At 45.9% G+C, this 25,520-nt stretch overlaps 1 protein-coding gene across 2 annotated transcripts in view; it reads left to right on the top strand.

Annotated features, from left to right (window-relative positions):
* Window positions 1–1,228: 1,228 nt before the first annotated feature.
* ACVR2A (activin A receptor type 2A) overlaps window positions 1,229–25,520 on the top strand; it is a 54,944-nt gene continuing 30,652 nt past the window's right edge. The window contains exon 1 of one of the 2 annotated variants that reach the window (XM_077273006.1): window positions 1,229–1,611. In XM_077273006.1, coding sequence (XP_077129121.1) covers window positions 1,557–1,611 — 55 coding nt within the window. In that variant the 5' untranslated portion in view covers window positions 1,229–1,556. The remainder of the gene's footprint in view (window positions 1,612–25,520) is intronic. The other variant, XM_077273007.1, reaches the window with a different exon arrangement.

Genomic DNA, 25,520 nt, shown 5'->3' with positions numbered 1-25,520 from the left:
TATGGTGCAGCATTCATGCACTGATGGTAGTTCTCACGCTGAATTCATGTACTGGTAATGGTTCTGGCACCACACTCATGTGTCGATGGTGGTTCTGGTTATGCATTCATGCAGTGATGGTTGTTCTGGTTATGCATTCTTGTACTAACAGTGTTTCTGATGCTACATTAATGTATTGACAGTGGATTTGGCGCCACACTCATGTACTGATGATGGTTCTGGTTATGCATTCATGTACTAGCAGTGGTTATGGCACTGTATTCATGTACGGACGATAATTCTGGTACTGCATGCATGTACTGATGGTTCTGGCACTGCATTCATGTAGTGACAATGGTTCTGATGCTACATTCATGTACTGACAGTGGTTCTGGTGCTACTTTTATGTACTGATAATGGTTCTGGTGCTGCATTCCTGTACTGACAGTGGTATGGGCACCACACTCATACTGATGATGGTTCTGGCTATGCATTCATGTACTAGTGGCTATGGCACTGCAGTCATGCACTTATGGTGGTTCTGTTCCTACACTCATGTACTGACCATGCTTCATAGCTATGGTAAAACTTCAAAAATCCTCAAAACATAGAGATTTGGGATTATGAGGAGGCGGTTAGTTTCTGCTCCAAAATTAAGTGTAAGTGTGTGTTCACACTGATTTTTTTGGAGCAGAAACTCTCCAAATCCTCAAATCTTGGTTCTGGTGCTGTAGTGTTTGCTCAGATCCTGGTTCTTGTGATGTACTTATGTAAGTACCCTTTTAAATTCTTTTTTTGCAGCCCTCGGGCTTGGTTCAGTGTGGTAATGTGGCCTCGGACCGTATGTTCTGCACCCTTGCTGTACAGTTTCATAAATCTCCGACATGCAGGCTACTCTGGCGCCACCACCGTCCATCACAGGAACTACACGCGATCCCCGCGTCCCAGCACTGCCGCCTCCAGTCATCGCTGCTCCAACGTTTTTTTTTCTCATTCATAACCACGCCCTCTGTACGACGTCACTGCGCCCTCTACACCACGCCTCTTCCTGAACCCACCTCACGAACACTTCCCTCCTATTGGTCGGATTCCGGTAATCCCGCCTTTCTAGCTTTCTGATTGGTCGTCCTTCTTGTCTGTCATTGGCTGTTCTGAGCCGCCCGGTCCCGCCCTAGATGTTAGTCGCGGAGGAGGAGGCGGCGAGAAAACAAAAACAATCGTTCGGCGCCGCCATCTTGGCCCGGGCTCCGTGCAGCTGAATGGGCAGCGATGAGAGGACTCGGCGTGACGAGGAGGAGGCGACTCGTAGGCCGGACACGCAGCGCGGACACTAAGCGGCCTCACCGGAGCCAGTGACTGAGGACAGGCCTAGAGCCGTACGCCGAGGGGAGACCTTCCACAGCCCGAGCTCCCGCTCCGGAGAGCAGAGTTTGCCTTCTCCCCGCCACCCCCGGGACATGGGGGCCCCGCTCTCCCGGCTGCTGCTGCTCCTCACTCTGCCCTCCGGCTGGTGACCGCCGCCTCCCGCCCGCCCTGTGCTCAGCGCGACCACTGTCCGTGTGGATCTATCCGCCGCCATGGGGGCCGCCACCAAGCTGGCCTTCGCCGTCATCCTCATCTCCTGCTCGTCCGGTAAGAGGCGACCCGGGGCCCGTGCGGGCGAACCCTCTGTATACTGCGCGGGCGAACCCTCTGTATACTGCGCGGGGTCACCGGCCGTATACTGTATAGCACCCTCTGTATACTGCGCGGGGTCACCGGCCGTATACTGTATAGAACCCTCTGTATACTGCGCGGGCGAACCCTCTGTATACTGCGCGGGGTCACCGGCCGTGTACTGTATATAACCCTCTGTATACTGCGCGGGGTCACCGGCCGTGTACTGTGTATAACCCTCTGTATACTGCGCGGGGTCACCGGCCGTATACTGTATATAACCCTCTGTATACTGCGCGGGGTCACCGGCCGTATACTGTATAGCACCCTCTGTATACTGCACGGGGTCACCGGCCGTGTACTGTGTATAACCCTCTGTATACTGCGCGGGGTCACCGGCCGTGTACTGTATAGCACCCTCTGTATACTGCACGGGGTCACCGACCGTGTACTGTATAGAACCCTCTGTATACTGAGCGCGGTCACCGGCCGTGTACTGTATAGAACCCTCTGTATACTGAGCGGGGTCACCGGCCGTGTACTGTATAGAACCCTCTGTATACTGCGCGGGGTCACCGGCCGTGTACTGTATAGAACCCTCTGTATACTGCGCGGGGTCACCGGCCGTGTACTGTATAGAACCCTCTGTATACTGCGTGGGGTCACCGGCCGTGTACTGTATAGAACCCTCTGTATACTGCGCGGGGTCACCGGCCGTGTACTGTATAGCACCCTCTGTATACTGCGCGGGGTCACCGGCCGTGTACTGTATAGCACCCTCTGTATACTGCACGGGGTCACCGGCCGTGTACTGTGTATAACCCTCTGTATACTGCGCGGGGTCACCGGCCGTGTACTGTATAGCACCCTCTGTATACTGCACGGGGTCACCGACCGTGTACTGTATAGAACCCTCTGTATACTGAGCGCGGTCACCGGCCGTGTACTGTATAGAACCCTCTGTATACTGAGCGGGGTCACCGGCCGTGTACTGTATAGAACCCTCTGTATACTGCGCGGGGTCACCGGCCGTGTACTGTATAGAACCCTCTGTATACTGCGCGGGGTCACCGGCCGTGTACTGTATAGAACCCTCTGTATACTGCGTGGGGTCACCGGCCGTGTACTGTATAGAACCCTCTGTATACTGCGCGGGGTCACCGGCCGTGTACTGTATAGCACCCTCTGTATACTGCGCGGGGTCACCGGCCGTGTACTGTATAGCACCCTCTGTATACTGCACGGGGTCACCGGCCGTGTACTGTATAGAACCCTCTGTATACTGCGCGGGGTCACCGGCCGTGTACTGTGTATAACCCTCTGTATACTGCGCGGGGTCACCGGCCGTGTACTGTATAGAACCCTCTGTATACTGCGCGGGGTCACCGGCCGTGTACTGTATAGAACCCTCTGTATACTGCGCGGGGTCACCGGCCGTATACTGTATAGAACCCTCTGTATACTGCGCGGGGTCACCGGCCGTATACTGTATAGAACCCTCTGTATACTGCGCGGGGTCACCGGCCGTATACTGTATAGAACCCTCTGTATACTGCACGGGGTCACCGGCCGTGTACTGTATAGCACCCTCTGTATACTGCACGGGGTCACCGGCCGTGTACTGTATAGAACCCTCTGTATACTGCGCGAGGTCACCGGCCGTGTACTGTATGTAACCCTCTGTATACTGAGCGGGGTCACCGGCCGTGTACTGTATAGCACCCTCTGTATACTGCACGGGGTCACCGGCCGTGTACTGTATAGAACCCTCTGTATACTGCGCGGGGTCACCAGCCGTGTACTGTGTATAACCCTCTGTATACTGCGCGGGGTCACCGGCCGTGTACTGTATAGAACCCTCTGTATACTGCGCGGGGTCACCGGCCGTATACTGTATAGAACCCTCTGTATACTGCGCGGGGTCACCGGCCGTGTACTGTATAGCACCCTCTGTATACTGCGCGGGGTCACCGGCCGTGTACTGTATAGAACCCTCTGTATACTGCGCGGGGTCACCGGCCGTGTACTGTATAGAACCCTCTGTATACTGCGCGGGGTCACCGGCCGTGTACTGTATAGAACCCTCTGTATACTGCGCGGGGTCACCGGCCGTGTACTGTATAGAACCCTCTGTATACTGCGCGGGGTCACCGGCCGTGTACTGTATAGAACCCTCTGTATACTGCGCGGGGTCACCGGCCGTGTACTGTATAGAACCCTCTGTATACTGCGCGGGGTCACCGGCCGTGTACTGTATAGAACCCTCTGTATACTGCTCGGGGTCACCGGCCGTGTACTGTATAGAACCCTCTGTATACTGCGCGGGCGAACCCTCTGTATACTGCGCGGGGTCACCGGCCGTGTACTGTATATAACCCTCTGTATACTGCGCGGGGTCACCGGCCGTGTACTGTATATAACCCTCTGTATACTGAGCGGGGTCACCGGCCGTGTACTGTATATAACCCTCTGTATACTGAGCGGGGTCACCGGCCGTGTACTGTATAGCACCCTCTGTATACTGCACGGGGTCACCGGCCGTGTACTGTATAGAACCCTCTGTATACTGCACGGGGTCACCGGCCGTGTACTGTATAGAACCCTCTGTATACTGAGCGGGGTCACCGGCCGTGTACTGTATAGAACCCTCTGTATACTGCGCGGGGTCACCGGCCGTGTACTGTATAGAACCCTCTGTATACTGCGCGGGCGAACCCTCTGTATACTGCGCGGGCGAACCCTCTGTATACTGCGCGGGCGAACCCTCTGTATACTGCGCGGGCGAACCCTCTGTATACTGCGCGGGGTCACCGGCCGTGTACTGTATATAACCCTCTGTATACTGCGCGGGGTCACCGGCCGTGTACTGTATAGAACCCTCTGTATACTGCGCGGGGTCACCGGCCGTGTACTGTATATAACCCTCTGTATACTGCGCGGGGTCACCGGCCGTGTACTGTATAGAACCCTCTGTATACTGCGCGGGGTCACCGGCCGTGTACTGTATAGAACCCTCTGTATACTGCGCGGGCGAACCCTCTGTATACTGCGCGGGGTCACCGGCCGTGTACTGTATAGCACCCTCTGTATACTGCGCGGGGTCACCGGCCGTGTACTGTATATAACCCTCTGTATACTGCGCGGGGTCACCGGCCGTGTACTGTATAGAACCCTCTGTATACTTCACGGGGTCACCGGCCGTGTACTGTATAGAACCCTCTGTATACTGCGCGGGGTCACCGGCCGTGTACTGTATAGAACCCTCTGTATACTGCGCGGGGTCACCGGCCGTGTACTGTATAGAACCCTCTGTATACTGTGCGCTGTGCTGATTATAACCTCCATATACAGGGGCATATACTGTAATCTGTATACTATATAGAACCCTCTGTATACTGTGCGCTGTGCTGATTATAACCTCCATATACAGGGGCATATACTGTAATCTGTATACTATATAGAACCCTCTGTATACTGCGCGGTGTGATCATCTGTGTACTGTATGTACGCCTCCGTATACAGGGACATGTCATCTACATTCTATATATAACCATCTGTATGCAAGAACGTAGTCCTCAATACTGTGCGGTGTATTGTGTGTATACAGGAGTATATCATGTTTATACTACGGGGAAAATATATAATCCCTTTCTATACAAGGGGGCATGTAATCAGTTTGCATACAAGGGTATGTAATAATCTATAGACTGTATATACTCTACATGCAGGAGCATGTTATTATCTTACATACTGTATGTGCTCTAGTATACTAAATTCAGTCCTGTGATAGTGTGTGTACGGCTGAGTGCAGGGTCTGTAATCTAAATGCTGTATATGGGGATTACCTGGGATTGTGTAATGTATAGTCTGATCTATCTACTGTTACCATGTAATGAGCTATACACAGGATCTATGTAGTCTATATACTGGGAGATTGTACATAGTATATTGATTTATTTTTTTTTACAGGGATTATACCAGGTCATGTGATGGATGTATAGACTGATAGGCTATGTGCACACATAGGAAATGTGGTGCAGAATTTTCTGCACTATATCTGCATCTCCTGGCAGAATCCGCAGCTGCGGATTTGCCGTGGTTTTTATGCGGAATTGATGCAGATTTTCTGCAGTTTTTGCCACTGCGGATTTCTATCATGGAGGGGTGCAGAAACGCTGCAGATCCGCGCAAAAGAAGTGACATGCACTTCTTTTAAATCTGCAGCAATTCCGCACTGATTTTTCTGCACCATGTGCACAATTTTTTTTTTAAATTTTTTTTTTTACCCATTGATTTACATTGTACTGTAAATCACAGTGCGGATCTGCAGTGTTTCTGCGCAGCAAATCCGCATCGTGTGCACATAGCCATAGAATACATGGTCTCTGTGTATGTTGTGCGCGGGGGTCGCGTGGCGGAGATGCTTCATATACATCCATGTAGTAATGTATGACACCATGCTCTTTGGGTTATGCGCTTGAGTTCTTATTGTGGGACCATTATGGTGATACTTTGGCTCCTTCCTTCAGTATATTTCCAGTAGTGTGTGTCAGATTCACCTGCACCTATGGTAAGACCCCCTGCCATGCACCCAGGACCCCTGTGTTGTACAGCATTAACCCTGCACTCTCCAGTCCCGTGGTGCCAGGCAGAGCATTTCAGGACAGCCATGTGCAGGTCTGACACGCAGCCTTTATTGTCCATCTTGCTGTTTCATGAGGCATCCGTCTTTCCTGCATTTAAGCTTGATACGTAAATAATATATCCGCGTATTGGTGCACGTAATGGCCGCATGCCTGATATATACATTAAAAGCAGCTGGATGGGGCATGTTTGATAGAGGATCAGGCTCTAAGTGGTGTAAGCAGGTGGCCGGCTATAGGCAAACATGGGGCACAAATCCTCCCGGTGACAGATATGTTGCTGCAGTTGCGTTTCTCACGTAATGGAAGGTGACATTCTGGGGAGGGGGTGTTGAGGGTTTTTTTTCTTTTTTTTTTTTTTCTGTTTGTGATCTGCATTAAGATGAATTCTCTGTTCCATTAAGATTTGTTATTGCAGAATGTCTCTACTACACCACCATAAATTGTGTGAAGTTTTGGAAATGCACCTTTTTAAGGGGTATTCACAAAATTACAAGTTATCCCCTACAATATTTTGAGTACGGAGAATGATGTTCTGCATCCCTGTCTGGAAGGGAGCGTGCTCTACCGCCGCACCATTCATCGTCTATGGGCCGAAAAGAGCCAAGCTCTGTGCTCAACAATCACTTAGGCCAGTTTCACATTTGCGGTTGTGTCCGCAGCGTATTTTTCGCATGCGTTGTCTTTTCCTATATTTAACATTAGGGACGCATGAGTCTGCGATCGGTTGCGTTTTGCCGCGTTTGACGACGCATGCATCGTTTCGTCGTCTGCTGTTTGGCACGGTAAACGCAACATGTAGTAATTTTAGAGGCGTCAATTTGCCGCCTAGAAACGTATGCGGTTGTTAGCGCAAGGAATGCAGCAAAAAAACGCATTACTATCTATGGGAACGCATGCGTACACATGTCTTTGCGTACGCATGCGTTTGATGCGCTTGCGTACTTCGGACTGCGCATGCCCATTAAAGACACACCCTCCTGGAAATATCAAACACATGCGCATAAAAAGTGCAAACACATGTAAAAACGCATGCAAACGCTGCATTTTTTTTACCATCATGCGTAAGCTGATGCGGATAAAAAAACGCCGCGTTATCAGACGTTTGCATGCGTTTTTGCTTGCGGTTGCGGATGATACGCTGCGGATTCTAACGCAAATGTGAAAGTAGCCTTAGACAATGCATGGCACAGAGGTCAAGCTATTCTGGACAGGGCTGCAGAGTGATCATCAAATTATCCCCAATGTTAAGAATGGGGGCTAGTTTAACAGATTAACCCTTAATGCACAGTAGCTATGTGACAGTAAAAGTCAGCAATGGTATACGTAGGATCCATTCCTCCAAGCCTGGATTGACTGGGACAGTTCTTGCACATTTTTTGGAACCAAAGTTGGAAGTTAATCCAACTGGAAGTATAAGGACAAGCTGAGTTCATGCATTCTGGGCAGTAACCACCCCAGCCTACAGATTGTCATGCATATGAGCACAAAAACTCTTTCCTTGTCATTCGGTCCCCCCATCAACTGCCAGAATGGGGAGCTTGGATCAATCACAAGACCACAACAGTGTAGCTGATTGTGAGTGAGCCCTGCCGCTCTACTCAGAGGAACGGCTACCATGAATGGAGTTTTTGGAGAAGTCAAGGTTTCCCTGCAGAGGTTGTGAAGCCCCCCCCCCATCACCTTTTTGCATCCATTTAATTGGAAAGTGTCTAGATTGGAGCCGATTCCATTGGGGATCCTTCAAAGAGTCGCTCCCCCCCTCATTGTACAAAACATTTTCTGGAAAAAAAATACTAAGAAATCCCTTTATAAACAAATAGATTTCCCATGGAAATTATTAGGAAGAGTTTTGCAATCGTTTAAATGATTTTTGGGGCTCTTTGCAGCAGATCTTGTTGTTTTTTTTTAAATTTTTTTTTTAGAAAATTGACTTTAAAATCTGTGTGAACAGTCTTTTCATAGACCAGAGATCAGTATAAACAGCTTTATATATGCCCGGTCCTAGGATATGGCTACATTTTGTGAAGTAGTGGATAGGTGACTATCTTATCGTGGTGCTATGTGAGAGGTCCCAGTCTGATGCCTGCTCTTGGCAGATGGTGTGGGTGGCATATACGTTATTTGGTAGTTGCAGTAGCTCGGCATTATAGGATTTGGTGCTTGCTAACAGAAGGAATCTAAATGTTTAATGTGTCTTATCCGTCCCTTCCAGCCAGCGGAGCGCGTCCTGCCTCGGTGGCACAGCCGATGCCATTCAGCTCGTGGTTTCACTTCTTACTCACGGTTGGTTAGGTCCCGTATTGTTGGCGAAGTGCAGACGCTCAGCTGTATTGGTGAAGCTTTCACCTCTTAGAGAGCTCGGCTGAATGGATCAGTTTCCTTGTGGTTATTAAATAGAGGGGGGTCTGCTCTGCCGTCTATAGTGGTATTGATTCAGGGCAGATATGTTGGGCTGAGAAAGTGCAGGTTCTGGCAGCTGAGCACCAGATTGAGCCCATTCGCTCTAGTCTCAATTGAGAAGCCAAAATCTTGATCAATTTTAGTTTTTTTTTTTTTTTAGTATTTTCTTCAGCTGCTTTAAGTGCATCATTTGGTTAAGACCCAAGATGTTCTGCATGGATGAGAATCTCGCTGCAAGTTCCTTCCTGCCACCCCTTGTCACGTGGGGCCAACGTTGCGTAATGTGGTGGTATGGAAGGTCGGATGTCCGCAGTTTCACATCATGTTTTTATTTTCTCATAGATTACATCTAAGGATCTGAAGGCAAATGGATAAGAGATGTAATGAATGAAAGGATGACTGATTTATACAGATAAATTCCTTTTTTATTTTTTTTTTTTTATTTTTCTGATGTGCTTACTTTGGTGCTCATCTTGCTTCTTCTGAATAAGATGATATTTTTCCTGCAATATATGGAATTTTGTGATTGGGTACATTGAAGGGATATTCCCAGAATTCAACATTGAACCTTTCAATAGGCTAGGGGTAGCTTTCCGATCACTGGAATTTGAGTACAGGGTCTGCAAAGGAGCCGAGTTGCTAGTTTTCTCTCAGCTCTATTCATTCTCTGTGGGACTGCTGGAATACAGCTCTTGGCTATTTCCGTCAGTCCCATAGAAAGTGAATGGAGCGAAGATCAGGCATGTGAATCTCGTTCCATTTTGATGGAAATATGCAGTCTTTGGTTTCCTGGGGTCTCATCAGTCGAGCCCCCAGAGATCTGTAAAGTATCCACTATCTTCCGATTGTGGGAATAACCTTTATTTCTGTTTCAAGTTAGGTTGAAAACGGGAAACTATTTTAGGATTAGATTTAGGTGCAAGTCATCCGTGACTTACTGTATGTTTTCATAGGTCGTATTCCACACAGCGTCTTACACTAGTAGCATTTTACTAAATTGAATCCATCAAATGCAGAGAAAATCTGGTGGGTAAATTAACCATCGCTGAAGCAAATCTGCATCATGTGAACTCCTACAGCAGATTTCACCCTTTACAGTCGCGCATCACTTACCACGGGAACAGATCCTTAGGATTTGTAACACACACAATGGAAGGGAGTCTGTCGCACGCAACTTGCGTTGATTTCTACCTTGGAAAAGTAGTCTGTGACCAGCAGGTTTGGGACTGTCGTGCCGCAGTCGCCTTTGGTAACACGGCCATGTTCATGGTACTTGCCCACCCATCCCAATGTGACCTTGGGATCTTGGTGTTTCTCAGAGTTGGCCTTGAAGTTCTTTCGCCCAGTGCAGTGAAACTGCAAATTTATTGCTGCAGCGAACATAAAATTATAACTAAATATTTCAAATTTGCAGAAACTACATCATATTGTTATTGTTGTAAAAAATGCAATTTGATCGCACCATGTAAATGTGACTACAACGTGGGGATGTGTATGAAGAAACCAGGATCTTATGAAACAGAACTAACCACAAAATGAAAGCTCTCAACTCATATGTGGAATTTCAATCTCTCATTCACTTTTTTTTTTCTTCTTGCATTTCTCTAAACAAACTGAGAACTGTTGCACTTTCCATTGGAGGTGACTTTTTTCCCCTTTTACTTCCCATTGTAGAAAGTGAGCGTAACTAAATCTGATTGTGTCCACGCTTTTTTTCCCTTTAGTGGTTAAAAAAAGGGGCCATAGTAAATGAGGCCAATGACGGATCTGCCGCAAGAACAACAAAACTCCAAAGAAGAAGCTTCAGGAAACCAATGGCCAGCGTTTTCCTGAAGTGTTTTCACCTGGGAAAACGTGTCTGTGCTACCGGCGTCTTTTCACGACATGTGCACATAGGCTTGATTTGGTGGGATGTGTCGGCTGACCATCTGATGAGCATGGGGGGTCTCCAGACAGATGATGCCAAGAGGAAGAAGCCTCAACTGTGTTGTATTTAAAGGGAACCTGTCACCCCCAAAATCGAAGATGAGCTAAGCCCACCTGCATCAGGGGCTTACCTACAGCATTCTGTAATGCTGTAGATAAGCCCCCGATGTATCCTGAAAGATGAGAAAAAGGTTAGATTATACTCACCTGGGGGGCGGTCTGATCCGATGGGCGTCGCGGTCCAGTTCGGGGCCTCCCATCTTCATAGGATGACGTCCTCTTCTTGTCTTCACGCCACGGCTCCGGCGCAGGCGTACTTTGGCCTGTTGAGGGCAGAGCAAAGTACTGCAGTGTGCAGGTGCTGGGCCTCTCTGACATTTCCCGGCGCCTGCGCACTGCAGTACTTTACTCTGCCCTCAACAGGGCAGACAAAGTACGCCTGCACCAGAGCCACAGCATGAAGACAAGAAGAGGACGTCATCGTAAGAAGAAGGGAGGCCCCGAACTGGACCGCGACGCCCATCGGATCGGACCGCAGCGGGACCGCCCCTGGGTGAGTATAATCTAACCTCTTTTTCTCATCTTTCAGGATACATCAGCGGCTTATCTACAGCATTACAGAATGCTGTAGATAAGCCCCTGATGCCGGTGGGCTTAGCTCATCTTCGATTTTGGGGGTGACCGGTTCCCTTTAAAGAGATGCTTTACAGTAGGTTACTCCACTCTCTTCAAGCCAAACACATCAGTTCATCAGTTTTTGCCACAATTCTGGCATAAAACTGGTTGAAAAGTTGCTAGTCAAAGTTTGTAAACATTTCAAACCTCTTAGCTTTTTACATATATAAATCTTGACTTTGTGAAAAATCCACAAACCTGGTCCAGACAGAAAACACAAGTACAATATCCGACACATTTCTTATCACAGATGGTCTTTAGTTCTTTTGCTCATCTATATTGTATTTTTGGCACTCTTACACTGCCAGCTCAGTGAAATTATTGAAAAGTGGGCAGGATGTGACCGACAGCCAAGTTGGTTGTGTATATGTAATTAAATTATCCAGCATCTAATAGTTCAGATATTCTGATAGTTCGGCACTGGTTTCATAATTGAACTGCATGTAGTCTGGAATCTTTGGAGATTTAGATAGGAGGAATGCCATAGTAAAAGAATTTTCCTCCCTACATCACAGAGGACTGTGCCAGTTGTGTGCCTTGGAGTTGTGCAGACTTGTCTCTTGGCTTTCATGACTTTTTTTTTTTTTTCTTCCATTATTTGTGGAAATTGATTTTGGCATGTATAATGTACACTGTGGTTCTGTAGCTGCTCAACATGTTGTGACTGGTCCAAGTGCTGCGATCATGACAAGCCGGTCGTTCTTCTCTGGAACCTGGTACACAGTGTGTGGGAGGCAGCGGCCACCAACCTTAACGTTGACTTTAAAAGTGATTTATAGAGATTTCACAGTTATAGTCAAGCTGTTCTATTAGTCCTAGAGGTGCAGCGGGACATCTGTGATTGTCTATGTCAAATTAGATTAGAGAAAGGTCTGATATTTAGTGTCAGCACCAATCTATTCCCATGGCTGTGTCCAGTACTGCAGCTCAGCTCCATACCAATGTGCTGGATTCCTGTTGTGGCATACAGCCAGCACTTGGATTCTTTTTCCAAAATTATACAGACTTTTACAGAGAACCAGGCGTTGATGTTGGACAAATGACCATTTGGATGGCTGCTCTCTCTCTCCATTCTCCCTTTTTATACACAGTAATGCTCAGTTCAGACTTAACTGACAGCAGATTACCTTCTCAAACAAAAGGATCGGATGTTAAAATTCCAACATCCGGATACTTTTCTCCAGCCTTCTGAGGGGAACTGTAATCCCTCAATAAATATATATGCAGCTCAGTTTCTTCAGATTGGCCACGCAGAAGCCCATCACCAGGCCTGCAGCGACTCATTCTAAGGAGATCTGAGGATCTGTCAATAGGATCAACCCTCCCAGGCCGTCTATATGGACACGCAGGTCATAGAAGTTTAAATAAAATGATACAATGATATTTGCGATTTAATATTTTACTCCAGAGAAATCCACTTTTTTTCCTTAATATGTAAATGAGCTGTTAAGATCTATAGGCCGGACATAGATCTTCCCGAGACTCTGCCTCCAGGGATCATCTTAAATTTAAGGGGGGAGTTACCAGTGTGAGACATGTAATAATGGACAGTCTGCTCTCCTGATCTACAGGGCAGTCTGGTGCCATTGCTCACAGCACATGAGTGACCGTAGCAAGAACGGCAAATTTATGGCGAAATGTACTTTTTGTAACTTCTTTATTATAAATTGATTTAAAGAACCCCCCGAGTGTCAGAAAACGTGCCATGGTAGAGTTCCGCTGACATCCTACATATGGCTCATTTTCTCTCATGTCCTTGTGATTTCTGTTCTGTATGTTTTGATGGTAGCGACCCTACAGAATCCTCTAATACCTGCATTGCAGCACAGGCATGCATATTTATTATCCGGGCTTTTTTTTTTTTTCCTTCTTGTTTAAATGGCATCAGTCTTAGAATCAGAATCAATATTTCCTTTGCTGGAAGGTGGCGAGCCGCCAGTTACTCTGCCCCTGGCAGCAGAGTGCACAGACCTGAGAAATGGCCGCTCGCGCTCCTGCAAAGCCTCTTGTTTTTCTAAGCAGATTATTGCAATTCCTTTCTCCTTTCCTTACATGTCAGCTCTCGAGTTCTGCAAATAATTCTATAAACAGGAGCAAGGTCTTGTTCTCACAGGTAGTACCTCTACCTGTGTGGGGTCTGGGGGGCTAATACTGTAAAAAAAAAATAATAAAATATTGGCTCTTTATACAGGGGCTTGTTTCCTTCCATAAAGGTCATAAATAATAAATTCTGAGCGAATGTTACATCAGTGGAAGGGTAGAATATAAATGTCAATATACTTATGTATAGCAAATGCTAAAAAAAAAAAAAGGGTCTTAATGAAAGTAAAATGAAACTGTCGCAGAAGAAAAGCATTACAAAAATCAGCCATAACTTTAAAAGCTAAGTTTTTGTGAGAAGTCTTTTGGGTTAGGTAAAAAAAAAGCTAGTACTGACACAGCATCACCGCTGGTCAGTGCCCAGGCTGCCTCCGGTCCACCACTGAAGGCATCTGAGCACAAGAGCTATGGAGCAATGAAAGATGGCAGCTTGGTCTGAATTGGCCTTTTCCATCTTGTGGATGTCCGGGTGTATGCGCAATTTACCTGGGAAGAGATTTTGTGAAGACTAGTTAGCGGAGACAGTGTGATACTCTGGGTAATGTTCTGTTGAGAAACTTCGGGTCCTGGTATCTTGTGAATGTGACAATCACCACCTACCAAAACATTGTACAGGCCAAGTAGCCACCTCCTTGGCAGCGGTGTATCATCAACAGTGGCAGGATAATGTTCTGTAAGGAATGGTTTGAAGAACATAACAAAAATCACAGTGATTTGTCTCCAGATCTGTAATCGGTGGGATGTACTAGAAAGCAAGTCCTGTCCATGGAGGCCACACAGAGCAATGCTACTGATAGTGCCAGGTCCAACAGGGCCCCGCCAAAGAGTGGCGGCCAGGATTCGTTTCGTTGGGTCAGATGGTCAGGGGGACTTTAACAATTTAGGCAGGCAGGTGGTGTTTGTTATGGCGGATTGGTGTGTGTATTTGGCTTTTCATTGGCGCCTTTTGCTATTTGTTTGCACGGGTTCATCAAACACCCACCACCACTGTGATGGTGTGATATGGTATGTGGGTATAATTTTTGTGTATATTTCTATTTTACTAATTTTCATGGTGTTCTCTTGTAGGATGAGTTGTTTGCTAATTGAATGGATGTTGCACCCATCTGATATCAGCCCCCACAACTTGTTGAAACAATGAGCCCCTGCAACCTCCCCCCCCCCCCCCCCCCGGCATGTGAATGAGGAGGGGGACTTTTAAAATATCAGGGATGTGAGACACAGATCAGATCCTGTGTGGAATGATGATGTGTTCACAGCATCTCAGAGAGAAAGAGTATATGGACAATGCTATCCTCTGTCTGCTGGATTGTTGGACTTTTTTCCTGTTAATGAACTGCATTCGTGTTCTGGACTATTTTATCCTTTGGGTGGTGGATTATATATGGACCTTTCGTATTTTTGCCTAAATAAAGGTATTGGGATTGTTCACTCTTCGCTGGCTCTGTTGATTGTGTGGTACCGGAGAAGGACCCGTGACAACCACCAATTCCATTAGTGTCCATTCAGCTCCTATTTCCTACAGTAGCTTTGTCAAATGTAGTTATCTTGCGCTGCCCATATCCTGTATGCAGACATAGAAGAGTACTCTAGGTGTCCAACTTAAAGGGAAAGTGTCAGATATAAATAGTATGACATAAGGCTCCATCTTGCTTCCTGTAATTGTAACTGGATTTATGAGACATCTCTCAAAACCCATCTCTTTGTTGCAGCCGCTTGGTCTGACTTCTGATTTGCATAGTGATGCCAGTGTAAACAGGAAGGCTGGAGGGGGACGACTCCTTGACAGATCTACTCATGTGAAAGCCTCCTCTGTGTGCACTGGATGACAATTTTACTAGTCCCAGCATGCAGCTCAAGTGTTAGGTTGGACACCAGTGGTCACTTTTGTGAGGGTGAAGCCTGTTTCAATCATGTGATGGACACATGGGTGCTTCGTTCGTTATCAGGGCCAGGACTTGTAGCCAGCCATGCAAATGGAAATAATAATAAGTCAGCCATTTTTGACAGTCGTTTTAGGCTAATAACCAGGTCTTGGGATGCCGCGTCTTACATCAGTCTGTCTTGTTATATGCAAGCTATGCTCTGCACCAAAGATTGGAGATAATGGAATTAATGGCGCTATATAAGTGAGTAAAATAAATGTGCTACCAATCAAAAGTGTGAAGTCATGAGCCACTACTCCATGTACTCTGAGACTGCTGCAAGTGCAGAGCGCTGTTCTTTTATCTCTGGCAGTCCTATGGAAATGGCTCCATTCCAATGAAGTATAACAGAGCCTTGTTCATGGAATTACTGGGGGTCCCTGCAAACCCTCAGTGATGCTTTAAGTTAGTACAACTTTTTTTTTTTTTTGGTTAGGTTTAACATTAACTCTCTAAGGGTACTGTCACACAGTGGCACTTTGGTCGCTACAACGGCACGATCCGTGACGTTCCAGCGATATAGTTACGATATCGCTGTGTCTGACACGCTACTGCGATCAGGGACCCCGCTGAGAATCGTACGTCGTAGCAGATCGTTTGAAACTTTATTTCGTCGTCAAGTGTCCCGCTGTGGCGGCATGATCGCAGCGTGTAACAAAGGTGTGCACGATATTCCCAATGTCCCGTATGACTTCTACATCGCAACTACGTCATGAAATTATCGCTCCAGCGCCGTGCATTGCAAAGTGTGACCGCAGTCTACGACGCTGGAGCGATAATCAAGCGACGCTGCAACGTCACGGATCGTGCCGTCGGAGCGATCAAAGTGCCACTGTGTGACAGTACCCTAACTCCCATGGAGACAAGTGGCACCCTTTGTAATTGTGAGCCAGCCTTTGGCTAACCGAGAGGGGAACCCTGTTCTGGAAATAACAAATTGCAAGTGGTCCATGGATGGCTTGTGGCAAAAAGGGCTATGCTGAATGCCTATGGTTGGCACAGAATCTAGTGTCTGGCCGCTGCTCAGGGAAAGCTGAGGCTGGGAGGTTCAGATACGTAATGTATCACGATTGTGAAAGTAGTGTGTGACGAAATAGGTGCCATTGTTAATAAGAGCGTGGTCGGTAAAAGAAAATGTGTTTTTTGTTATGATGAGTATGTAAAACCTGCTTGGTTGGATCGGATAAGTTGTTCTTATGTAATGATACTGTAGTAGTAACCCGAGCAGACATGCACTGATATCACCTACCAGTCCATGCATGCACAGGTAAGGGAGCAGCCGGTGTTGGCATAATGCCACTGCAGTGCCAGCTTGGTTAGGTGTCTCAAAGCTGTAGCCTGGTATCACAAGAGTGGGTTAGGCTACTTTCACACATCAGATTTTTTGCATCAGGCACCATCTGGCGAAAAACCGGATCCGGCGCAGATTGTGAAAAACTGATGCAACGGATCCGTTTTTTTGACTGATCCGGCTAGCATATCTAGATTATTGGCTTAAAAAAAATTTGGAGCATGCTCAGTTTAAAAACAAAAAACGGAATCTGGCGCTGGTATCCGTCATTTTCCGGATTCGGCACCTTCCGGCTCCCATAGACTTCCATTCTAGCAAACAGCCGGAAGTGCCGGATCCGGCGCTTCCGGCTTTTTCGCCGGAGACAAAAAACGTTGCTATGGACGTTTTTTCCAGAAACTAGAAACGCCAGATTTGCCGGAACCGGCGAAAACTCGATGAAATTCAATGTCATCCAGCGCAATCCGGCACTAATGCAAGTCTATGGGGAAGAAAACTAGATCCGGCGGCAACATTCGCTGGATCCGTTTTTTGTTTTTTTTTAAATATAGCCAGACTTAGCCTGACAGCGAAAACCTGATGTATGAAAGTAGCCTTTCAGTGATGGGATTAGGTTTGGGAGATGACCCCAGAACCTGCCACATCCTCTCCAGACCCCAAACACATTGGATATTTAGCCAGCTCTATAAAAGTCATAATTTTAAAGCACCACTCCACCATTGTTGTTTTTTCACGACTGGAGTGGTGCTTTAAGCACAAGTCCCCTGTCATATACTCACCCTCCGGCGTCTTTGCTGTTTTTCAGCACAGCTCCAGTCCCGTGGCGCCATCTTGTGAGTGCAACTTCTGACTGGCCGTAAGTCAGAAGTCACGTCACAAACTCTCAATGCAAGTCTATGAGAGAGAACGAGGCTCTCGTAGATTTACATTGATTAGTGACAACCGGCTCGCTCCATGACACACCGCAGCAGCCAGCAGGTCACAAACTGCAGGAGATGGAACTGTGGCGAAAATGGATGAAGGTGAGTATCGGGCAGGGGACTTGGATTTTAAGCACCATTAGAGCAGTGAAATAAAAATAAAAAAACCTCTGGAGAGCTGCTTTAAAGGGGTTCTCCTTTTTTTAAATTTTTTTAATTATTTTGGAAATGGGCCCATACCTTTACCACTCCTCAATACTGCATCCCCCTCTGGTCTCCTGGCATTCTATTATAGGGGCACAAGGTGTCAGGTGGCTACAATGGTCACCTAACCCCAGGCACTGATTGACTGCAGCGCTCACTTGATGTCCCCTTGCCAGAAAGAGAAGTCAAGAGACCCGAGGGGATAATGGCAGTAAAACGGTGAGTCTGAGGGGTCCAGTAGATATGTGGGTTAATCCTTTTTTATGTCAATCTCTTGTCTAATGACTCGTGTGTGTACTATAGAGTAACTCGTGGGGTCGGCTTTACTATAGTGTGCGGAGCGTGTAGGACGGTAGAGCGTGCGGTAAGTGTAGCGGTTATCTTTGTCTATGATTTTGTGGGATGACCACATTTCTGTATAGATGGTTTTCAGGTTTCGGAAGTGGGATGGGTGTTTCCTATTTTCTCCCCCTTGTTTACTACTGTGGCTTCCTGTGTAGTGAATTTTCTTTCTGTTGTGTGTTCTACTTGCGCTTGGTATATAGGCCCGATTCATCATTGCTTTTGCGCCCGTTTCTTGCCTAGTTTTGTGTTTTGCGCCTTTTTGTTTGTATCCAATTCAGTATTCTGTTTGCACTTTTTTGAACAATTATATGTGCTTTCCTTGTTTTGTTTTTCTGCTTTCTATGCAGAGTTAAGCGATTCAAGATGTTTTCGTCTTACTCAGCAATTGCAAGTTTTTAAAGTCGCAAAATTTGGCTCCGTTTCACATTGGTCCACAATTTTTGTGCAGTTTTTGCATCTTTTGGCTGCAAAAGTAGTTCAAGCCAAGAAAAAAACAAAAATTTCCTGAATTGTGTGAGCCATTTTAACAAATTTGGCGCCAAAAACTGCAATAAATATCACAAGACAATGAAAAGTGGCGTAAAAAAAAAATTAAAAAAAAAAACACAAAACACCCAAATGATGAATTGGGCCAAAGTGATGGTTTTTCTTGGCTGTTTAGTGGTGGTCTGTGGTTATCATGTATTCTGGGTCTGGAAGTTGCAAACTAATTTAAATTTGATTTTCATATTTCTGAGTGTTCTCTTTGCTGGTTTATCCATGATCACATCCTTATTGCACAGCTGCCTGGTTTGTTACAATGGAAATAGACAGACGGGTTTTACATCTGGGCAGCTGATCACCTGCATGTCAAGCACTTGACCACTATGAGCAGTCACTGGCAGCGGGGATCTGTCTCAGTTAATGACGCGATCGCTGTGGAAATGAGCACTCAGTCTAAGCTAAGCATGTGACCGCTGTGGCTAAGGAATGCAGTGAACGCTGCAGCCAATCAGTGATCTCAATAGTTGACTGCAGCTGTCATGTGAGGACACGTAATCCGCAGTATGGTGACCCGAGTAACAGCAGCTTTAAGGGAGAGTATTAGTTATTTCAGTGGTTTTAGTGCATTCCTGCCTGAGGAAAAAAACTTTTAAAGGTGGTTTTCCACTTCAAGGTAATTGGACCCCAAAGTGCATTACCGCTGCAGACAATGACTTAGTTCAGCGACTCTAAGAAGTTACAGCCTAAGCCGTTGAGCACAGTGATTGGCTGCAGCAGTGATGAATGTGGTCGACGTGATATCAACTCTGCAGCCGAAGGAGACACCAGAGAGGGTGAGAACCTGGTCAGTTTTGATATTTTAGCTATATGAACCTTTTGGGCCATCTTTACTTAACATGAAAAACCCCTGTTAGAGCAGCCACACGAACAGACATCTTGATTTAACCTGTAGAAATAATGCTGAGGTCTTGGTACTCTAGTGAGCCGGGGGCATTGGTGGTCTCCAGGGGTCAGATGGCCATTGTCCTGTCTAATAATGGGCCGTAGAAACCCTGGAGACCTGCGACCCTCTGTGTTTAGCCCACAGAATTAAGACTAAATATTTTCACAAGCCTTCCTGCTGTATAAGCAGCACATGGAACAGGGGTTTAAGCCTTTAAATGTAGACCTTGTTTCTTTTTAGTGACAATAAGCAGATATACTGTATCTTGAAAATGCAAAATGCTTGGAAGTTGGATCTCTGTAATGATTGCATCCCCATGTCGTTTTCCTCTTAGGGCAGAGAGACGTCTGGATGTTGTAAATGTGATGGTTCTTTACCATGTAATTCATATACACAGAAAATGTCTTTTCCATCAAGTGGGTTTGTGTCTTTGGATTCGAGGAACTGGAACTCCCTGACCTCACCAATCTTTGCGTATTTACATTGTGGCTTTCTGCAGTTCTACGGTTGCCAAACTTTTTATTAACTCTCATTGCTCCTGTAATTAACGTATACTCAGATGTAGCCTCCCTTTCGTTTACGGGCTGTCTGTCATAACTTAAGCAAAGAACAGTAGTCTTTAGTTTAAAAAAATTCTTTTTTTTATAAAGATGCATAAACGGAATAATACGTTGGTGGCAAAGACTTTTTTAACCTCGTTGTCCAAAATGGACTATTAAAGGATTACCGGTATGTATCTGTGGAATGCAGATTCACATTACACATACAAAGTTCTTTTCCAAAAACATCAACTACTACTCTATTGTTCCTCCTGGACGGAACTGTGCAATGCTTCAATAGAGCAATGGTGGATACACAGAAGTAGTGCTCAGTCTTCCAAAGGAGATGCAATACTCATTTCCAGCAGTAAAAAATAATCCACGTCTTTCTGCTTTGAATCCATACTTTTTTTTCTTCATTTTATGCACATACTGCAGTTGGGTAAGCAACACACATGATCGTCTCATACATGATGTGAAATGATCATATACTGTTTTTTTTTGTTTTTTTTTTCATCCCACCTTTTACATGTGCTTAAAGTAAAGAGGACTAGATTCAAAGGTGAACAGTCAGTCTTAGATTATTTTCTAGTGTTGCAATTCAGTCTATGGAGTCTGTATCTCGCATGATGCAATTTAAGCCTGTCTACTGCCTCCTGCTTGTGATCATTTTCTCCCTGTCAGCTCTTACAAGTAGGAGACAGACTGCAACTTTATCACATATGATCCACCAGATTTAGCACACCAATGGTATGTATACACAGGCCGACAGAGTCAGGGAAGGGTTATAATCCTGCAGCTTATCTCTGTATGAACTGGTGTATTATATCCTCTCTTTCATATTAAGCAGTAATGATATCTTCAGCTGGGCGGGGGACAAGAAGGGTGGAGAGAGGAAGGGCCTGAGAACTGCCAGGAGAGATTTCATTGGTGGTGATGTCCTCTTTTCTCACAGGAAGTTAAAGACTGACTTCCTTTCCAGTCCAGAGCGCATGTAATGGACTAGTAGTCATACGGGAGATCACATGACACAACTGCCCATAATGAAGGCGTAAGAACGTATGGATGGAACTGACCAGGGATGAAATAAATAGTACTATTACACAGGCAAAAAATGTTTGAAAAATGTACAGAGCTCCCTTTATAGCATGGTTGTTTTTACTCCTTATCAGAAGGTATTGTGGTTGGCGCCCATTGCATGACTTACTGCAGTCTGCTTTTTCACCTGGTAATGAGTTTCCGGCTTCTGCTTGTTCCTGTTGATCTCCCAACACTGAATATATCAGGCCTATTTCTGAGCTGTGAGGGTTAGACAGTGACCTAATGCTGTGCAGGATTAATATAGACTCCCATGTTATTAGCGGTACTTGTGACCGCTGCCTGATCCGCGCCGCCGCATGGCCTCCTGCGAGGGCTGGAGTCTGTGTAATGTGCGGACATGGTTCCATCTTTTCCGGTTACCTGTAATGTATGTGTGATAATAAGGGCGGTCTGCTTTCCTGTTGTAGGAACTGTGTTCCTATCTGTTGCTATCTGACCACAGGAGTAGGGCAGTTATCTGTGATCTTATTTCCCTGGTATAAGATGGAAATCCGAGGGACCCATTTAGGCTGTGTGCACACGTTGCTGATTTTTCGCGGTTTTTTTTCACGTTTTTCCGCAATAAAAACGCTATAAAACCGCAAAAAAAGCATACATTAAGCATCCCATCATTTAGAATGAATTCCGCAATTTTTGTGCACATGCTGCGTTTTTTTCCGCGAAAAAAACGCATCGTGGTAAAAAACGCAGCATGTTAATTAATTTTGCGGATTTCCCACTGTAAAATGCATTGGGAAATGTCCGGAAAAAAACGCGCAAAAAACGAATGCAGATTTTTTGCAGATTTCTTGCAGAAAATTTCAGGTTTTTCTCATATGCAAATTGCCTCTTCTGAGAAAAAGAGGACTTAAACTCTACAGCGCCACCTATTGGAAGTAGCGATCCTACAAGTCACAATCAACCCTTTAACGAGTCGTACAATATGACTTAGGATAAAAGCCAAATCAGTATCTCAATTCGCAGACACGGTGTTTCGGGCTGTTGGCCCTCGTCAGTGCGAAGCATGAGAACTGATTTGGCTAGGTGAGAGGCTCTGGACATGGGGTCTACTAAGCGGCCCTGCGCTTAGTAACCCGATATTTACCCTGGTTACCATTGTAAAACATTGCTGGCATCGTTGCTTTTGCTGTCAAACACGACGATACACGCCGATCTGACGACCAAATAAAGTTCTGGACTTTCAGCAACGACCAGCGATATCACAGCAGGATCCAGATCGCTGCTGCGTGTCAAACACAACGATATCGCTATCCAGGACGCTGCAACGTCACTTATCGTTATCGTTGCAAAGTCATTTAGTGTGAAGGTACTTTTACAGTCCAAGGGCTATTCACTTATTCCCTGAATGTAATAAACGCTACATCCTTGGGGAGGGGGGTCCAGCTGCTTAGGAGGACCATCGCCAATTCAGAGCTTCCGCTAGCTGTACGACTGTGGCCAAAAGAAAGGTTTGACTATAGCGGCACCCGGACAGTCATACCCTGCTGCCCTGGACCATCAACCACCTTCTGGTACATCCACACACAGATAAACCACGGCAGATTTTGTTGTTGCGCTCGGCTTTGCTACAGATTTCTTCATTTTCACTGCAGAGGGTGGAAATCTGTATCATACATTTAGTGTACTAGGGGGCAATGTCTGCTGCCTTTTTTTTTTGTGTGTGCTCTTCAAAACTTTTTCATGGTCCTGTATGAGCTGTATTAGCCGCAATCCTGGTAGATTTCCCAGCGATGCTTCTCTGCAGTAATGTCCACAGGTTTCCAGATCCTATCCTCACTTGTGTTAATGAAGGGTTGCTTTGGTTTTTGCAGTCTCCGATCCTCCCTCCACTATCTGTGGTATGTGGAGCAGGGCTGCAGATAGCTGGCATGTCATGCTCCTGGGGAGGTAGTACATACAGGTATGCCAGGATGCTTCCTGTCATTCTCTGCCATAGTGATCGGCCAGAATGTGACGTTCCTCTCTCAGCTCTTATGTTCTCTTCGTATACGTTCTGTTCCTTGTTGTATGTGGGTGACTGATTGCATAACTGATTGAAAAAGAAAAAAAACATTTGTCGCTGCAGTCCCATCTGCTAAAATAGCTCCAGAGCCTAATAGGTTTAATTGCCTGAGTATTAAAGAGACAAAACATATTTCTGTATGTTGCAGAAATAGGAAGAAACACTCACTATTTCACAAACGCATGAAGGTAACAGCTGACCACACACAAAAAATAGGCAGTTTAAGCCAGTTTAAGGACAATCTGTCATCAAGTTTTTCCTACCCCATCTGAGAGCAGCATGATGTAGAGGCAGAGACCTTGATTACAGAGATGAGTCACATACTGGGCTGCTTGCTGTCATTTTGATAAAATCCGTGTTTTCTCTGTTGCAGATTTAGCAGTGCTCAGAATGCTGAGCCCTGTATAACCCCGCCCACACCATTGATTGGCTGCTATGTACACTGTGTGTAGGCAGAAAGCTGCCACTCATTGGTGTGGGAGGGATTATATAGAAATAATGGATATGCTGGACTACCTGGCAGCAGGTTTACTAGTCCTCTAGTGATAATCTCCTAATAAAACGGTGAGTTTTTGGAGCAGAAACTCTACAAAATCCTGTACAATAACTTTGGGCCCCGATTCATCATTTTAGGATTTTTTTTGTCTTTCCTTTTTTGTCTTGTGGTATTAGTTGCCATTTTTTGCACCAAATTCTTCAAAATAATGCATGCGATCCACAAATTTTGTTCAAAGTCAAAAATATTGTGTTTGCAACTTTTTTTTAGCAAAAAAAAATCACAAATTTTTGTAAAATTGCGCAGAGATACACAAGGTGGGGACAAGAGTGCAGTTGCACAAATAGATACTTTTAAAAAGAAGAAAAGTTGAAATTGATCGGACGAAAATATCTGTAATCACTAAACTCCAACTACAAAGTGGAAGACAAAAAAAAAGTTAATTACCCACAAAATATACTTAAAAAAAGGCACAAATGGAATACTGAATTGGGTGCACATAAAAAGAAAAAAAGGCGCAAAAGCAGTGATGAATTGAGACTTTGAATACACTTTAAGGTTCTTTATGTGAAATTTGGAGCAGATGAAAAAAAATGACTCCAAGAATACATGCCTGTTGTGCCCATGTATTTTGCATGTGTCTTTTCCCAATGGAAAAGGATGCAGAATGTTCATTCTTCAGGCATTTCTGCCTTAAAAAAATGGCTCAAGATTTGGTTACTGAATCCACTCAATATACAAAAAAAGCGCACTAGGACCCCGATTCACCAAGACTGACATTTTGGATGCAAATCTTGGAGAATGAATTTGGCGCATTTTTTCCGCCTCTGTGTCACCCAAGTACATGTGCTTGAGGGACTGGGTTACATTTTCTCTTGTGATTTTTTTTTTTTTTATTGTGATGAATTTGCCCACCTCAAGTTTTTCCACAAAGTTCTACCAACTGTTCAAAAAAAGTTGGTGACGCTGTCCAGGACTGGCGTAAAAACTTTAAGCAATATGAGGTTTTTTGTTTTGTAACTTTTTTTGGCTGAAAAATACACTTTTTTTATAAACGTTTAAAAAAACAAAACAACTCTGAACATACCCTAAATGTGAGTTCCCACGCTGCTAATTTATACGACTGTCCCACTCATATGAAGCAACATTTCTGCAACAAAATCTGACGCGTGACACACAGACCCATGGAATTTACGGCCTTGTTGTGCTGTGGCGCGGCCGCCTTGTGCTGTGGCGCGGCCGCCTTGTGCTGTGGCGCGGCCGCCTTGTGCTGTGGCGCGGCCGCCTTGTGCTGTGGCGCGGCCGCCTTGTGCTGTGGCGCGGCCGCCTTGTGCTGTGGCGCGGCCGCCTTGTGCTGTGGCGCGGCCGCCTTGTGCTGTGGCGCGGCCGCCTTGTGCTGTGGCGCGGCCGCCTTGTGCTGTGGCGCGGCCGCCTTGTGCTGTGGCGCGGCCGCCTTGTCCTGTGCGTGGCCTTCTCATTCACTAGGCCAATGCAGTGTATGAGGCTGCATTAAAAACAAATTGCACGCCACATAGGACCCCAGTGTGTGAACATTTCCTTGAGGGGGGAAACTCATTAGGCATGTGTCTGCATCTGCTGTTCTTGTGCTGCGTTCTTTTTCTTTTTTTGCTGTATTTTCAGTTCTTCTTACAAAAAAAAACAATCTGTTCTGTGTTATCTGATAAGTAGCGAGAGGTCAGGTCTCCTATGTAATCTATATATTTTCCAATGATTGACATTGCAGGGGCAGAGTGTACGGTGTCCGTCCTGTCAGCTGTATTCTATATAGAGGATGTTTCCCCCCTCTCGCCTGATGAAGCTGATTACTGTATGAGTCCAGGCTTCCTTCCTCCGTCTACTGTCTCTATCCCCGGCTCCTTCATGTCTGC

The sequence above is a fragment of the Ranitomeya variabilis genome, chromosome 7, assembly GCF_051348905.1.
Source record: "Ranitomeya variabilis isolate aRanVar5 chromosome 7, aRanVar5.hap1, whole genome shotgun sequence".
In the NCBI taxonomy this organism is placed as follows: domain Eukaryota; kingdom Metazoa; phylum Chordata; class Amphibia; order Anura; family Dendrobatidae; genus Ranitomeya; species Ranitomeya variabilis.
Note: the sequence above shows the minus strand (reverse complement) of the source record. Positions and strands in the feature narration are given on the sequence as shown.